Consider the following 16,244-nt stretch of genomic DNA (forward strand, 5'->3'; position numbering starts at 1 on the left):
ATGTAGGTTCTGCAAGTTTAATATTTAATAGTTGAGTATCATCAGCATAACGATGAAAATTGATTTTGATTTTGTAAATTACATCTCCTAGGGGTAACATGTGCAATGAAAACTATAACGCTCCCTAAACCGACCCTTCAGGTACGCCGAATCTGACACTGGTTATGGGCGAGGATTCATTATCTAATTGCACAAATTGGAGTCTGTCTGACAGATGGGAGGGAAACCAAGAGTGCGCCTGACCTTGAAGAGCAACATTTGTCTCTAGGCGCCTGATGAGAATGTGATAGTCAAAAGCTGAGCTTAAATTGAGAAGCATTAGTATAGAGAGAGTGTCGTTGTAATAAGTAATAACAAGTAATAAGGCATTAGTATAGAGAGAGTGTCGTGGTAATAAGTAATAACAAGTAATAAGGCATTAGTATAGAGAGAGTGTCGTTGTAAATAGTAATAACAAGTAATAAGGCATTAGTATAGAGAGAGTGTCGTGGTAATAAGTAATAACAAGTAATAAGGCATTAGTATAGAGAGAGTGTCGTGGTAATAAGTAATAACAAGTAATAAGGCATTAGTGACTTTTATACGGGTGGTGAGGTCAAAACCAGACTGATAGGATTCATAGATCGAATTTGGAAAATCTGTAAATTGCTGGGCCACGGATTTCTCGCGGACTACACACCTCCAAATCCCTGGAGACAGGGGAGAGGGGAAGGGGAGGTGAAGGGGGAAGGGGAGGTGAAGGGGGAAGGAGAGGTGAAGGGGGAAGGAGAGGTGAAGGGGGAAGGGGAGGTGAAGGGGGAAGGGGAAGTGAAGGGGGAAGGGGAAGTGAAGGGGGAAGGGGAGGTGAAGGGGGAAGGAGAGGTAGAGGGGGAAGGAGAGGTAGAGGGGGAAGGGGAGGTAGAGGGGGAAGGGGAGGTGAAGGGGGAAGGGGAGGTGAAGGGGGAAGGGGAAGTGAAGGGGGAAGGGGAGGTGAAGGGGGAAGGAGAGGTAGAGGGGGAAGGGGAGGTAGAGGGGGAAGGGGAGGTGAAGGGGGAAGGGGAGGTGAAGGGGGAAGGGGAGGTGAAGGGGGAAGGGGAGGTGAAGGGGGAAGGGGAGGTGAAGGGGGAAGGAGAGGTGAAGGGGGGAGGAGAGGTAGAGGGGGAAGGGGAGGTAGAGGGGGAAGGGGAGGTGAAGGGGGAAGGAGAGGTGAAGGGGGAAGGAGAGGTGAAGGGGGAAGGAGAGGTGAAGGGGGAAGGAGAGGTGAAGGGGGAAGGAGAGGTAGGGGAGGAAGAGAGGGGGGTAGAGGGGGAAGGGGAGAGGTGAAGGGGGAAGGAGAGGTAGGGGAGGAAGAGAGGGAGGTAGAGGGGGAAGGGGAGGTAGAAGGGGAAGGAGAGGGGAAGGGGAGGTGAAGGGGAAGGGGAGGTGAAGGGGGAAGGAGAGGTAGAGGGGGAAGGAGAGGTAGGGGAGGAAGAGAGGGAGGTAGAGGGGGAAGGGGAGGAAGAGAGGGAGGTAGAGGGGGAAGGGGAGGTAGGGGGGAAGGAGAGGTGTAGGGGGGAGGTGAAGGGGGAAGGGGAGGTGAAGGGGGAAGGGGAGGTGAAGAGGGAAGGAGAGGTAGAGGGGGAAGGGGAGGTAGAGGGGAAGGGGAGGTAGAGGGGGAAGGAGAGGTAGGGGAGGAAGAGAGGGAGGTAGAGGGGGAAGGGGAGGTAGAGAGGGAGGTAGAGGGTGAAGGGGAGGTAGAGGGTAAGGGGAGGTAGAGGGGGAGGTAGAGGGGTAAGGGGAGGTAGAGAGGTAGGTAGAGGGGGAAGGGGAGGTAGGTAGAGGGGGAAGGGGAGGTAGAGGGGGAAGGGGAGGTAGAGAGGGAGGTAGAGGGTGAAGGAGAGGTAGAGGGGGAAGGGGAGGTAGAGGGGGAAGGGGAGGTAGAGGGGGAAGGGGCGGTAGAGGGGTGGTGTAAGGGTGAGATTAAAGGAGTGAGAAGAGGGTGGAGAGAACATAAGAGAGGGAAGGGCAATGGAAGGGCAATGGAAGGAGAAAGTATGAAACCGAAACAGAAATCCCAAAGGGAGCTCCTCTCCCTTCTCTCATTCTCTCTTTCTTTTTTCTGTCTCTCCGTCTGTCTCGTCTTTTTTTAACTCCTTTTCTCTCTTTTTTTTTTTCCTCTTCCCTTCCTCCCCCTCTCCCTTTCTCCATCTCCCCCCCTCTCCTGCCCCCATCTCTCTCTTTCTCTGCCCCTCCCCCTCTCTTCTCCTTTTCCTCTGTCTCCTTCCCTCCCTCTCTGTCTCTCCGACTCAGGGTCTCATCAGCCTTTATTGCAGCTCATTAAAAGCGTGTCCACAGACACCTAGCTCATCCCTCTGCTCGCTCAACCCTTCACTGGCAAGATGTTCCCTTTAAAGCGGAGCAGCCCAGCAAACACACTCATGTTTATACAGCATACGGTAGACACACCAAGACACAGATGCCGTAAACCACACACACGCACAGCACGCACACACCTATATACTCACACAAACATGTATACACAGACACGACACACACGCACACACATTTATATGCGTATTTATAAGCACGCATACACAAACACACGCACAGCGGCCAGGATAATGGGCCCCAATTTACTCCCCTCAACCTTAACGCTGAAAAAATAAAGCGGAGTGTATTTCTCGGTGCGCTCAGGCATGTGTTTTTATGTATTTGATATTTGACCGTTCCATTAGAAATAAAAGCCTATTACCACAAGTATTGATTGAATGCTGTTTCCTGATACAGCCTTTCTCATTTGAACACGGACAGATGCTGCTTTTATCTCCGGGATGAGCTTATGAGGAGCGCCGATGGAGGGAGGGAGATAAAAAAAAAAGGATAGGGAGAGAAAGTGTGTTCGCACGTGTGTGTGTGTGTGTGTGTGTATGTGTGTGCACATACAGGTAACTGCCAAAATAATGGAAACACTTGAGTAAATGAGGGATACAAAGTGTATTGGAAGCACTGGCTTCCAAGCAGGTGTGATTCTCAAGTTAATTAACGTCCCATCATGCTTAGGGTCATGTATAAAAATGTTGGGCAGGCCATTATTTTGGCTACCATGGCTAGGATGACAATTCCCCTATCCACAGGGCACGTGTGGTCACTGAATGGTTTGATGAGAATGAAAATGATGTAAACCATATGCTCAGTGGATCTAAACCCAGCTGAATATTTATGGGAGATTCTGGAGTGGTGCTTGAGACAGCGTTTTCCACCACCATCAAACAAATCAACAAATTAGGGTGTCACATCTGTCCCATAGAGTTCCAGACACTTGTAGAATTTATGCCAAGGTACATTGGAGCAGTTCTGGATCGTGGTGTCCCAACACCTTATTAAGACACTTTGTATGGGTGTTTCTGTTATTTGGGCAGTTACCTGTGTGTGTGTGTGTGTGTGTGTGTGTGTGTGTGTGTGTGTGTGTGTGTGTGTGTGTGTGTGTGTGTGTGTGTGTGTGTGTGTGTGTGTGTGTGTGTGTGTGTGTGTGTGTGCGTGTGTGACAGGATGGTCCTTTTGAGGCTACTTGAGTGTGAAAACTGTGACAGCTTTCCAAACCAGCTCTCATGAATAGAGAGGAATGATTTAGAGGTCACCTCCCAAATTGAACACCTTTCACACACACTAGGTGGAGACTGGCTTCTCACAAATTGATTGTGATGTGTCTTTCTTCTTTTCCTTGGGCTAGCCCAGGGCCTCCCAAACCTTTTTGGCCCACGACCCCATTTTGATATATGAAAATTCTCGCGACCTCAACCATATGAAAAAAAAAGAATGTAATTAATGGCGTGGAGGATCGTTACAAAATATAACACTTACAATAACTTGTGAATTCAATATAGGCCTTTAATACAAACATATCAGAAGCCTAGATGGTCCGCGGAACACACACTTTTCCAGAGCTCTGGCTCTGATTTATACACATACAACATATGAGTCCATCCCACATGCAAATGAAGTTACTTCCCTCAGTCCATCTGCCACCATTATCTTTCAATCTGTGCATCCTGCTTGTTCACGCCCAATAACGCCCATATCTGCTTTCAGTCAAGTTATAATGGTGACAGGACCTCTTCATGTCCCAAAAATAATACATGCCCATCTTATCCTATGGGCCCCTTAAGTTCAGCTTGGTGTGTTCTTTTGGTATGTCTGTCCTTATTAGGACTAGTAGACTATGTGTCTCTTCTCTTCATGTCCTAAAAATATATGCCCTATGTCTATAGTCCATCCGTTGGTAATTTAGCTGACCCCCTCCTTTGTGTGTCCCTCTGACCTCGGTATGTCCAGCTGTCCTATGCTCTCACGGCCTTACTTTGGTTTCCTGTCCTATACAATAGACAATGCATTTTACCAGAATGGCAAATGCACTCTAAGTGTATCTTTCTCTTGTGGTACAGTATTATGTTTCTCCCTATATGTACATCTTGCTCCCACATTAACAGCCAATTTTTACTTTTTATTTTATTTGGGGCTATGGCAGTCAATTGCAAAACATAGCATCTAATAGCATTTCTGATTGTATTCCCAACTCACCATCACATGCTTTTGTGGGGCAGTCAATTGCAAATTCGTCTGGCATAATGTCTTTTGTCTCACCACCACTAATGAGATGGTCGACAGTGTGCACCTCATCTCCGCTGTCACATCCAACCTGGATCGTTATTAATTTTTTGGTTTTAATGCAGACGAGACTACTGAATCCAGTTTCACACAGATAAGAGCCGGCAAAAGGGTAGCCTACCATGAGTTTTATGGTGCTTTCAAAACAACCGGGAACGAGGTCAACTCATGACGTCAAGTGTTCTTTAGGTCGGAAAGTCAGAGCTCTAGAAAGAGGCCTGAGTTCCCGAGTTGGATTGCCGTTCAAAGTGATCAGTTCAGTGAACGCACTGAAGTCTGAGATTTCCGATTTCCCAGTTCTGAGTTCCCAGTTCCTTTGAGTCGGGAACCAAAACTCCACTGTAGTGACCCATGAATGCGTTGTCTGTAGCATTCCGTCACGACAGCCCGATCAGCTGTTTGACTCCACTTACTGGCATGTCAACTGATCCAGAATCACAGTCAAACGGATTGGGAAGTAGGTCCGCCCCAAAGTGCTTTCCCAAGCGTTGGAGGTGAGCAGTCATCACTCGTGTGGGACACTTACTGATGCTGTTTTCTGTTCTTTTCTTTTCTTTACACAGAAAGTCAACCAGATCTTTTATTCCCCCCCCCCCTCGATAACCACCAAGCCTGTGTGAAATAGAACATCATCATGCTCTGGTGTCATATCTCCACATAGTATTGCAAACAAACACATCTAGCGCAGTGGATGTAGTTTACAATCGAAGTTACCTGCTGCAGTATCTCGGAGTTCTGTGCCCAGCTCTTTTGCCGCCAATTGCTCTCGGGGTATCATACAGTGCGTCCATATGGCAGAGGGAGACTCATTCATAACTAGAGTGCAGAGGCCGTGATAGATGGAGCCCCATCTGTGAAAAAGCATTCGATCCCATATGGAATCTGTTTATCGTCAACAAATTCAAGGACATTTAGGCCCTCACCATTTGGAGAGCATAAGCTGGGGAGGTTTTTGAGGCATTCACTCAGAGTTTCCTCTTGATTGCTAGCAATAGCGTCATTTCTTCGTTTAACAGTGTTATCTGACTACGGTACTGATCTGAGTTTCTGTGCCTTTGCCTCCCCGCACAATTTTTTTCACCATATTGTCACGCCCTGACCTTAGAGAGCCTTTTTATATCTCTATTTGATTAGGTCAGGGTGTGATTTGGGTGGGCATTCTAGTTTTCTATTTCTTTGTTGGCCGGGTATGGTTCCCAATCAGAGGCAGCTGTCTATCGTTGTCTCTGATTGGGAATCTTACTTAGGCAGCATGTTTTCCACCTGAGTTTGTGAGACCTTGTTTTTTGTTCAGTTACTGTGTAGCCTGCAGAACGTTACGATCGTTTTTTTTTTGGTGTTGGTCTAAAATAAAGAAAGCTGTATGCTTGCTGCGCCTTGGTCTCATTCCGACGGCGGACGTAACACATGTCAATTGCGGCTGGTAATATCAAAGTCTCTGCCGTAGTCTGTGGTTTCATAGTGTAGCCATTCACCGTGGGACGGTCAAGTGCGGCCTTTTCCCCATGATGTAAGGTGGCTCTGTGGTTGAATTTTGTCTTTTAGATTTGAATCATTTTCATTTAGATTTTTAAGGTTAGCCAAATTACAATGATTTTGAGAAACAAGTACAATATTATGATACTATATCAAATCAAATTTTATTTGTCACATACACATGGTTAGCAGATGTTAATGCGAGCGTAGCGAAATGCTTGTGCTTCTAGTTCCGACAATGCAGTAATAACCAACGAGTAATCTAGCTAACAATTCCAAAACTACTACATTATACACACAAGTGTAAAGGGATAAAGAATATGTACATAAGGATATATGAATGAGTGATGGTACAGAGCGGCATAGGCAAGATACAGTAGATGGTATTGAGTACAGTATATACATATGAGATGAGTAATGTAAACAAAGTGGCATAGTTTAAAGTGGCTAGTGATACATGTATTACATAAAGATGCAGTAGATGATATAGAGTACAGTATATACGTATACCCTACATTATTTATCTCATATGTATGTATGTAAACATTATATTAAGTAGCATTGTTTAAAGTGGCTAGTGATATATTTTACATCCATTCCCATCAATTCCCATTATTAAAGTGGCTGGAGTTGAGTCAGTGTGTTGGCAGCAGCCACTCAATGTTAGTGGTGGCTGTTTAGGCTGATGGCCTTGAGATAGAAGCTGTTTTTCAGTCTCTCGGTCCCAGATTTGATGCACCTGTACTGACCTCGCCTTCTGGATGATATATACAAAAGTATGTGGACACCCCTTCAAATTAGTGGATTCGGCTATTTCAGCCACACCCGTTGCTGACAGGTGTATAAAGTCGAGCACACAGCCATGCAATCTCAATAGACACGGCAGCAGAATGGCCTTACTGAAGACCTCAGTGACTTTCAAAGTGTCACCGCCATAGGATGTCACCTTTCCAACAAGTCGGTTCCTAAAATTCTGCCCTGCCAAAGCTACACCGGTCAACTGTGCTGTTATTGTGAATTGGAAACGTCTAGGAGCAACAACGGTTCAGCTGCAAAGTGGTAGGCCTCACAGCCCGAAATGGCAGGGCTCACAGCATGGGACTGCTGAGTGCTGAAGAGCATAAAGCGTAAAGCGCCTGTCCTTCGTTGCAACACTCACTACCGAGTCCCAAACTGCGTCTGAAAGCAATGTCAGCACAATAACTGTTTGTCGGGAGCTTCATGAAATGGGTTTCCATGGCCGAGCACACAAGGCCTAAAATCACCATGCGCAATGTGAAGCATAGGCTGGAGTGGTGTATAGCTCACCACCATTGGACTAGAGCAATGTAAATGCGTTCTCTGGAGTGATGAATCATGCTTCACTATCTGGCAGTCCGACGGACGAATCTGGGTTTTGCCGCTACCTGCCCGAATGCATATTGTCAACTGTAAAGTTTGGTGGAAAAGGAATAATGGTCTGGGGCTGTTTTTCATGCTTTGGGCTAGGCCCCTTAGTTCCAGTGAAGGGAAATCATAAATGCTACAGCATACAATGACATTCTAGACGATTATGTGCTTCCAACTTTGTGGTAACAGTTTGGGTAAGGCCCTTTCCTGTTTCAGCATGACAATGCCCCCATGCACAAAGCGAGGTCCATACAGAAACGGTTTGTCGAGATTGGTGTGGAAGAACTTGACTGGCCTGCGCAGAGCCCTGACCTCAACCCCATCGAACACCTTTGGGATGAATTGGAACACCAACTGCGAGCCAGGCCTATTCGCCCAACATCAGTGCCTGACCTCACTAATGCTCTTGTGGCCGAATGGAAGCAAGTCCCCTCAGCAATGTTCCAACATCTAGTGGAAAACCTTTCCAGAAGAGTGGAGGCTGTTCTAGCAGCAAAGGGGGGACCAACTCCATATTAATGCCCATGATTTTGGAATGACACATTCGAAGTCCACATACTTTTGGTCATGTAGTGTATCTACTGTATATATTTTAATACATATATATCATGATTTTGGAAATTCTCACACAACCCCATTTTCATATCACGCGACCCCCTAGTTTGGAAACCGCTGGGATACGCTGTTATTCACTGATCTGCCATTATTTGTGGAAAGCATTTTTAAGCCATCCTTGATTGTTTAATTGGTGATAAATTCATCTTTATTGTGTTCAATCCTAATTCACTTCCTGAATGCTTTCATTCATTCCCTTCCTTCTCTCGCTCAGTCCAACTTCAAAACAATGAGGGAACGTGTGAGCGCAACTTGACTGGCAGCTATTTGATTGGGTTTTTACCGAAGTGGAGAGGAGAAAGCTGGGCATTGTGGAGGATCAGAGATGCTGAGAAGCTTCCAAACGAATTATTGAAGGGCACTCCTTTGGAACTCGAGGGAGATTCCGTGGAGTAGAACTGAGCAAGTGGGGTGAGCGACTGAACGGAGACTGAGAAATGGAATTGGGCCACTCTCTCTCTTACTGTCATGGTTGTGTTCGCTTGGGCACGCACCAGAAAAAGTGTTAAGTCCAAGTAGTCCATCTCTGTTTCAGTCCGTTTTCTTTTGTTTGGTGCTGAATGGACATGACCCAGGTGCTAAAAGGCCTCTCTTAGTGGTTATATCTGACCTCTGTCTCCCAGGACTCAACGAGTGCGCGCTCAACAATGGCGGCTGCTCTCACATCTGCCTGGATCGACCAATCGGCTACGAGTGCCATTGTCCCACCGGGTACCAGCTACTGGACAAGAGGACATGTGGAGGTGAATATTGAGAGCGTGCACACGCACATACGACAGAATACAGATGCCAACACACACACACACACACACACACACACACACACACAAACACACAGAGAGACACACACAGTACAGCATAGACACACACAGCTCAGTATAGACACACACACATAAATAGTACCGTGACCTTCATACCCCCTTCTCGAAATTCCATTCCTTTTTTTATAAGTATCATTTCTCCATCTCACTCAAAGTTAGACTGCTATCTGTTGGAAGAAATGTGAAGACTTGAACCCACAGATACAGGCTCATGTTTCACCTCTATTTTTGAATTTCAATTTCTCTCTTCAAAGTACAGCTTTTAAGCCACAGAATTGATTGATCACCTTTTATTTTACCAAGCGAAATCTGGTCGGTCCAAGGTGACAGCTCTTTGCCCCCCACGTTAAATTCAGAACTGCACCCACATACAAACACACACATTATGTTATTCTGTCCTCGCGGGGACCTAAAATGTGTTTCCATCCTAACCTTAACCCATAACCCTAAACCTAACCACTAACTCCTTACCCTAACACTCATTGTAACCCTAAACCCAACCCCTAAGCTTAAAATAGCCTTTGTCCTCATGGGGACGTGGGAAATGTCCCCACGAGGGAGGATTGTCCTTGTTTTTTTTATTGTTTTTTTTTCTATCCTTATGGGGACTTTGGGGGATTTTAGGTCCTCACAAGGACCTAAAATCAACCAACCAACCAACATACACACCTCCACCATTAGAGTCCAGTGTGATTGATAACCCCCTCTTCCATTCCGCCCCAGACATTGATGAGTGCGAGAGCCCCAACGCCTGCAGCCAGATCTGCATCAACTACAAGGGAGACTTCAAGTGTGAGTGCTACCAAGGCTATGAGATGGACCCCGTCACCAAGACCTGCAAGGCAGAGGGTAAGTGACAGTGGGAGGGAAGAGGGAAGGGAGAGAGTGAGGGTTGAAGCAGAGGGAGGAAGGAATGAAGGGAAGGACAGAGAGAGAGAGAGAGAGAGGGAGGGAGGTAGAGACATCAAGTGTGAGTGCTACCAAGGCTATGAGATGGACCCCGTCACCAAGACCGGCAAGGCAGAGGGTGAGTGACAGCGGGGGGGGGGGGGGGGGGGGGGGGGGGGGGGGGGGGGGGAAGGGGGATAGGGAGGGAGAGAGGAGGAAAAGAGATTAACCCCAAACCGATCCCTAGCCCATACCCCTTAAGCACTCATGTAGAATTGGATAGGTGTAAGCAGTATGGTTCAAATTCCACCTAGACTGTCAGATAGCAAGGTGGAGCTTTCAGCGTTGTTCATTATCCATTCTCCTGAGATCTAGTGCCTATGGATGTGTGGCACAGGAGCTGGAGAGAAAAAATTGAATATTTATACAGAAAGATCATAAGGTTATATCCGCTCTCTGTTTGCTGCATCAACACGCACCCAAGAGGTTCAATTAGGTGTTTCTGTATTTCAGGAAAGAAACGACACCCGTAGCACCCATTTAAAGGTTTTAATGCCATATTGTTTGTTTTTTTATAACAAAGAAGCACTTACGTTTTCCTCTGAATTATCTTGTTGCTCCTCATTGTCTTTTCATGCACCTGGGTTGGAACGTAGTTCATCTAAAACACCTAACAAGTGTCAGTATGACTACTGATTCACACACACACACACACACACACACACACACACACACACACTCTCATACTTACAAACACACAGCCCAGCCATGCTGAATGATATTAGTGCATTTTAATGAGAGTAATATCACAGCAGTCGACAGGCTTAAGGGACCCGCTGCTACTTTATTCACACTCCCTCACTCACTCATTCACAAACTCACTCATTCACGCACTCATTCATTCACTCACTCACTCACTGACACACACACACACACCACTGCTTCTTTAGTCGGTGAATCAGCGCTGTGTGTAACTCTCCCACTCCTTCCAATTAGGAAATGCTTTTTTAAGAATGTAAACATGGCCTCTCCTCTTCTCTCAATTCCTCTCTCTCTTCAAGCTTTTGGAGATTATTTTCTGAGGAGGCAGGAATTACAGAAATGACCCTCTTGGCATTGTTATTTTGGAGAGGTACTCATGTCACGCTATTAGAAATAATTTGTTGTAATGAGCTAAACTGCTGTGACTCACCTTGGTACCTTGAGGGCATGTGAGCGTAATTGGATTGATTCAGAATGTAAATATGTCACTCTGTCGCTAAAGCTAGATAGGAAAGTAGTGTGGTTTAATTAGATGATGTTTCTTTATCCTGCTCCACTAGCTTTTGAGTTTTTTTGTTGGCAAGCGTATATACAGTGTGCACTTGCGCGTCATGTACGCCATGTGGACTAGGCTATTTCAGCCACACCCGTTGCTGACAGGTGTATAAGATCTAACACACAGCCTTGCAATCTCCATAGACAAACATTGGCAGTAGAATGGTTTACAGCTGTGAGTCTTTCTGGGTAACACTACTTAACAGCTTCTACCCCCGAGCCGTAATTAATCAAATTGACTATTTGTATTTTACACTGCTGCTACTCACTGTTTACCCTTACCTACATGTACATGTACCCCCACACATTGACTCGGTTATTGTTACTTTTTGACTTTATTTTATCTAGTAAATATTTTATTAACTCTTACTTCATTAAAACTGCATTGTTGGTTAAGGGCTTGTAAGTAAGCATTTCACTGTAAGTTCTACACCTGTTGTATTCGGCGCATGTGATAAATAAAAGGAGATTTGATTGGAAAAGTCAAGGGGTGTGAATACTTTCTCACCCCTTCCATAGAAAGAGCCCAGGAAGACAGGCCATAGAATATGAATTCTGGCCATAGAATATGGGCGAAATAAGTTGACCTCTCCACTTTCCCTTCTACAGGGAAGTCTCCCTACCTGATGTTCACCAACCGCCATGAGATCCGTCGGGTGGACCCAGTGAAGAAGGATTACAGCCAGGTGCTGGCAACCCAGAAAAACGCTGTGGCGCTTGACATAGACGTGGCCAATAACCGCCTGTTCTGGTGCGACCGCTTCCACCGCAACATCTACAGGTACTGGTTCTGACACTTGACCTTAGGGTTGCAATTTACAAAATTCCTGAAACTTTCCCCAAGTTCACAGGTTTTTCAGAGATCCTACTTGGAGGATTTCCAATTGCAGCATTGCCTCCTGATTCCCACCTGGGAACTTTGAGGGGAAGAAATCTGACCCCTTTCCGGATAGTTAACCTATGAACTTTGGGAAGGACAATCACTCGCTCCCTCACTCACTAATGTCCTTATGCAATCACCTCCTTAGGATTCCTTTGTTTTTGAAAATGTTTCGTCTTGAAAAATAAATATATTTCAAAAGTTGTTCATCTGAACGCATTTCAACATAGATGGATTGGATTAATATGGATTCATCTAGTAGATTATGTAAATTCTTATATTATCGTTTTTTTCCTACTTGGGTGGGAGCCAGTCACATTTAATGAACTCATTTGTTTTATCCCTCATACCTCTCTAACCTCTACCTGGTGTCTCTTATCCCACATGGGAGTGTGCTAATTGGGACAGTATATCAGAGAACTGGAATCTATATGCATTACCTATACTCATCTCCCCTGTTGTAAAAGTGCCCAGTCATTAGCTTGTAGGACAGCTCCCTGTGTGGACAGCTGCTATTCTGGATACAGTGTCTCACCTACAGAGACTGACTGTGAGATGAACCCTTTGAAATTTACACAAGGTTAATTTATTTCGTTAAGCCATGGCCAGCCACAAGTGTCACTCTGTTACTGGCACAACTAGGACCATCAGCAATTGAAGCAGAGATTCAAACCAACACAGATTACTGACCTGTGCACTCGAGGTCTTCACGGGTCCAAAAAGTTAAGTCTGTTCTGAATTGGATCTTTGGCTTTCCCACCTGACACGATATACATAAAAAAAACAGACCCGCTCAGAATGAACCCGAGGACAGTCAGACCCGTTCTGAAAAGGCCTGTTGATAATAAGACACGAACAGACCCGTGCTGGTTCGGATCCCAGAGACCCATTCAGATCTGAGAGTAGAACGAAAGAGCGAAAGAATATTGTCCAAATGATCCACAGTTACATGTCCTTAAAAATATGTGTTGTGTTTCGATGTGTAGCATATTCAAAACTTTATAGCCTATTGTTTTATTGGTTTTTACTTTCCTGAAACATCAATTGCCCCCCTCGGAGATTTAAGCGCTAAATTCATCAGGGCATTGCTTGCATGTAGGCCTATAAGCTAAGGCATCCACTGTATGATATTAATATTGCAAAAAACAATATATAAAGGAAGAGAAGCTTACTCCTAGCCCTAGAGAGACCAAGAGAAAGATAGAGATATGCCAGCAATATGTTCCCAATAGCAACATGCGTCCGCTCTACAGCTAAAGCATACAAAAGGAAGCTAACTTGTTCATTTTTCAATCAGAATATTTTTTATAATATTATATTGTTAGATTAAAGGAGTAACTCTGGTAGGCCTAAAACATTCTTCCTCACCTCTGTCGGAGCCAGTTGGAGGGCTGATGCGTTCTGCCTCCATAGGCCTGCAGTAGCTAATCCTACTAATAGCCACACCACGTCAAACCTTGACAACTTTATTAGGGTAGTATCAAAAGTAAGTTATTGTTTATAGGGAAAACATAAACAGGTTATTATATTGTGGCATTAAATGAAGTTTTGCATCTCGCCTTTTTTTGGTTTTTCCTTTTCATGTTTTGAGCGCGAGTAGCCCTAGTAACCCTACCGGTAAATCTATTATGTTTTGGCAAACACAACATTACAGTTGGAACTTAATTTGGCCAAAGAAAATGGCTCAACATAATGAAACAAAACACTTGTTGCATATTTAAAGAACTGATTTGAATAAAAGACGGCTAATTAAAATCATACATGTAAAATAACCTTTATAAAAGTGTCTTCAGCAGGGATATAAATCTCCTCTGGCAGACCGTTACCAGTCTGACGTTTGCTCAAGTTTAAATCCCCTTTAAAATGGATTCACAGTGCACAGGTTATCTATCTGCGTTGAATCCTGGCTCTTACTTTCGAGGTAGCTGGTGCAAGTCTTTGAGTGTGATTCACAAGCTTTTCTTTTTACAGCCCTATCTATTACCATATTCACATGTCCCCCTTTCTACCACAGTGCTCTGATCCCGGAGGCCAGTGTCCCGTCCCAGCAGGTGACCCTGGTGGACTCTGGCTCTCTCCTCTCCCCCGAGGGCCTGGCCCTAGACTGGGTCCAGCACAACCTCTACTGGACCGACTCGGGCCACAAGACGGTCTCGGTGGCCTCGGCCTACGACGGCCTCAAGAGGAGGGTGCTGGTGGACACGGAACTCAGCGAGCCCAGAGCCATAGCCCTGGACCCCCAGCACGGGTAAGTGTGGGGGTTTGTGGTCATGTTGGCGCAACCACCTCATGAATCAAAAAGACCAACAATGCCATGTTGAAAAGACAAGAGCACAAGTGAAAAACGAGTAGCTCCTGCTCTGGCAGAACTTCCACCAATAATATATAATGTCCACTGCGCCACAGAGTGTTACAGGCACAGATATGACCTCACCAGCTGTCAGCACAGTCACTGTACTTGTGATATGTTTTAACATTGTCATTGTCGTCAATGAGGACGAACGAACATGAGTTGGACACCGATGTGAATGTTTGTCAATATGTAGAGAGTATGTCTGTCTGTGTAAACATGCATACAGCAGAAAACCGCTTGATTTCGTGTTGGTTTACCTAGACTATCATAATATATGCCATTTAGCAGATGCTTTTTTCCAAGCCGACTTAGTCATGCATGCATACATTTTACATAATGGTGGTCACGGGGATCAACCCACTGTCCTGGCTTTGCAAGCGCTCTACCAACTGATCTACAGAGGACCACCATTCCTCTCCCCAGGTTCATGTACTGGTCTGACTGGGGCACCCGGGCCAAGATTGAGAAGGCTGGGATGAATGGGGTGGACCGACAGGTCTTGGTGTCCGATAACATCGAGTGGCCCAACGGCATCACCCTAGGTAAGAGGGCGCGCACACTCTCACACAGACTCGCATATATGGTCACATATATACACACACATACGCGCACACAAACACGAACAGATCCAGACAGACCCAGACGCACACACGCACGCACACACACGGGAGGGAGAGGGGGGGGGGGGTTTACACAACACCACTTTTAGGTGAGCGCCTTACAGTGGGTTTTCACCAACAACAAATTTGGCATTAGAAGTTCTGCCCCCAGCAAGATATGCGGGGGATTGTAGGAAGGTAAGCGCCGAGAATCCTGCTAGTGGAGTGGTAGAAAAAGTTCAGCTCTACTTTATACAAATTTCAAGCGAAGCGTTGGGTTGGAACAAAGCGTTGTCAAGAGGAGGCGCCGCGTGAGATTTACCCTGTTGAAAGCCTTTGCTGAAATGCTTTGGTTTTAACAGTAAAATATGCTTTTTTCAAGCAAGCTTAAAAATACAGTGCCTTGCGAAAGTATTCGGCCCCCTTTAACTTTGCGACCTTTTGCCACATTTCAGGCTTCAAACATAAAGATATAAAACTGTATTTTTTTGTGAAGAATTAACAACAAGTGGGACACAATCATGAAGTGGAACGACATTTATTGGATATTTCAAACTTTTTTAACAAATCAAAAACTGAAAAATTGGGCGTGCAAAATTATTCAGCCCACTTAAGTTAATACTTTGTAGCGCCACCTTTTGCTGCGATTACAGCTGTAAGTCGCTTGGGGTATGTCTCTATCAGTTTTGCACATCGAGAGACTGACATTTTTTCCCATTCCTCCTTGCAAAACAGCTCGAGCTCAGTGAGGTTGGATGGAGAGCATTTGTGAACAGCAGTTTTCAGTTCTTTCCACAGATTCTCGATTGGATTCAGGTCTGGACTTTGACTTGGCCATTCTAACACCTGGATATGTTTATTTTTGAACCATTCCATTGTAGATTTTGCTTTATGTTTTGGATCATTGTCTTGTTGGAAGACAAATCTCCGTCCCAGTCTCAGGTCTTTTGCAGACTCCATCAGGTTTTCTTCCAGAATGGTCCTGTATTTGGCTCCATCCATCTTCCCATCAATTTTAACCATCTTCCCTGTCCCTGCTGAAGAAAAGCAGGCCCAAACCATGATGCTGCCACCACCATGTTTGACAGTGGGCATGGTGTGTTTAGCTGTGTTGCTTTTACGCCAAACATAACGTTTTGCATTGTTGCCAAAAAGTTCAATTTTGGTTTCATCTGACCAGAGCACCTTCTTCCACATGTTTGGTGTGTCTACCAGGTGGCTTGTGGCAAACTTTAAACAACACTTTTTATGGATATCTTTAAGAAATGGCTTTCTTCTTGCCA

General features: G+C 45.4%; 1 protein-coding gene across 3 annotated transcripts in view; it reads left to right on the forward strand.

The window, feature by feature from the left end:
* LOC110530017 (low-density lipoprotein receptor-related protein 8) overlaps window positions 1–16,244 on the forward strand; it is a 186,159-nt gene that overhangs the window by 146,809 nt on the left and 23,106 nt on the right. For 2 of the 3 annotated variants that reach the window (XM_036985560.2, XM_036985561.2), the window contains 5 exons: window positions 8,727–8,846; window positions 9,648–9,773; window positions 11,739–11,910; window positions 14,024–14,257; window positions 14,786–14,904. In XM_036985560.2, coding sequence (XP_036841455.2) covers window positions 8,727–8,846; window positions 9,648–9,773; window positions 11,739–11,910; window positions 14,024–14,257; window positions 14,786–14,904 — 771 coding nt within the window. Of the gene's footprint in view, window positions 1–8,726; window positions 8,847–9,647; window positions 9,774–9,803; window positions 9,952–11,738; window positions 11,911–14,023; window positions 14,258–14,785; window positions 14,905–16,244 lie in introns of those variants that run through there. The other variant, XM_090181864.1, reaches the window with a different exon arrangement.

Source organism: Oncorhynchus mykiss, chromosome 8 (genome assembly GCF_057628025.1).
Source record: "Oncorhynchus mykiss isolate SJ-2025 chromosome 8, ASM5762802v1, whole genome shotgun sequence".
NCBI classification, from domain to species: domain Eukaryota; kingdom Metazoa; phylum Chordata; class Actinopteri; order Salmoniformes; family Salmonidae; genus Oncorhynchus; species Oncorhynchus mykiss.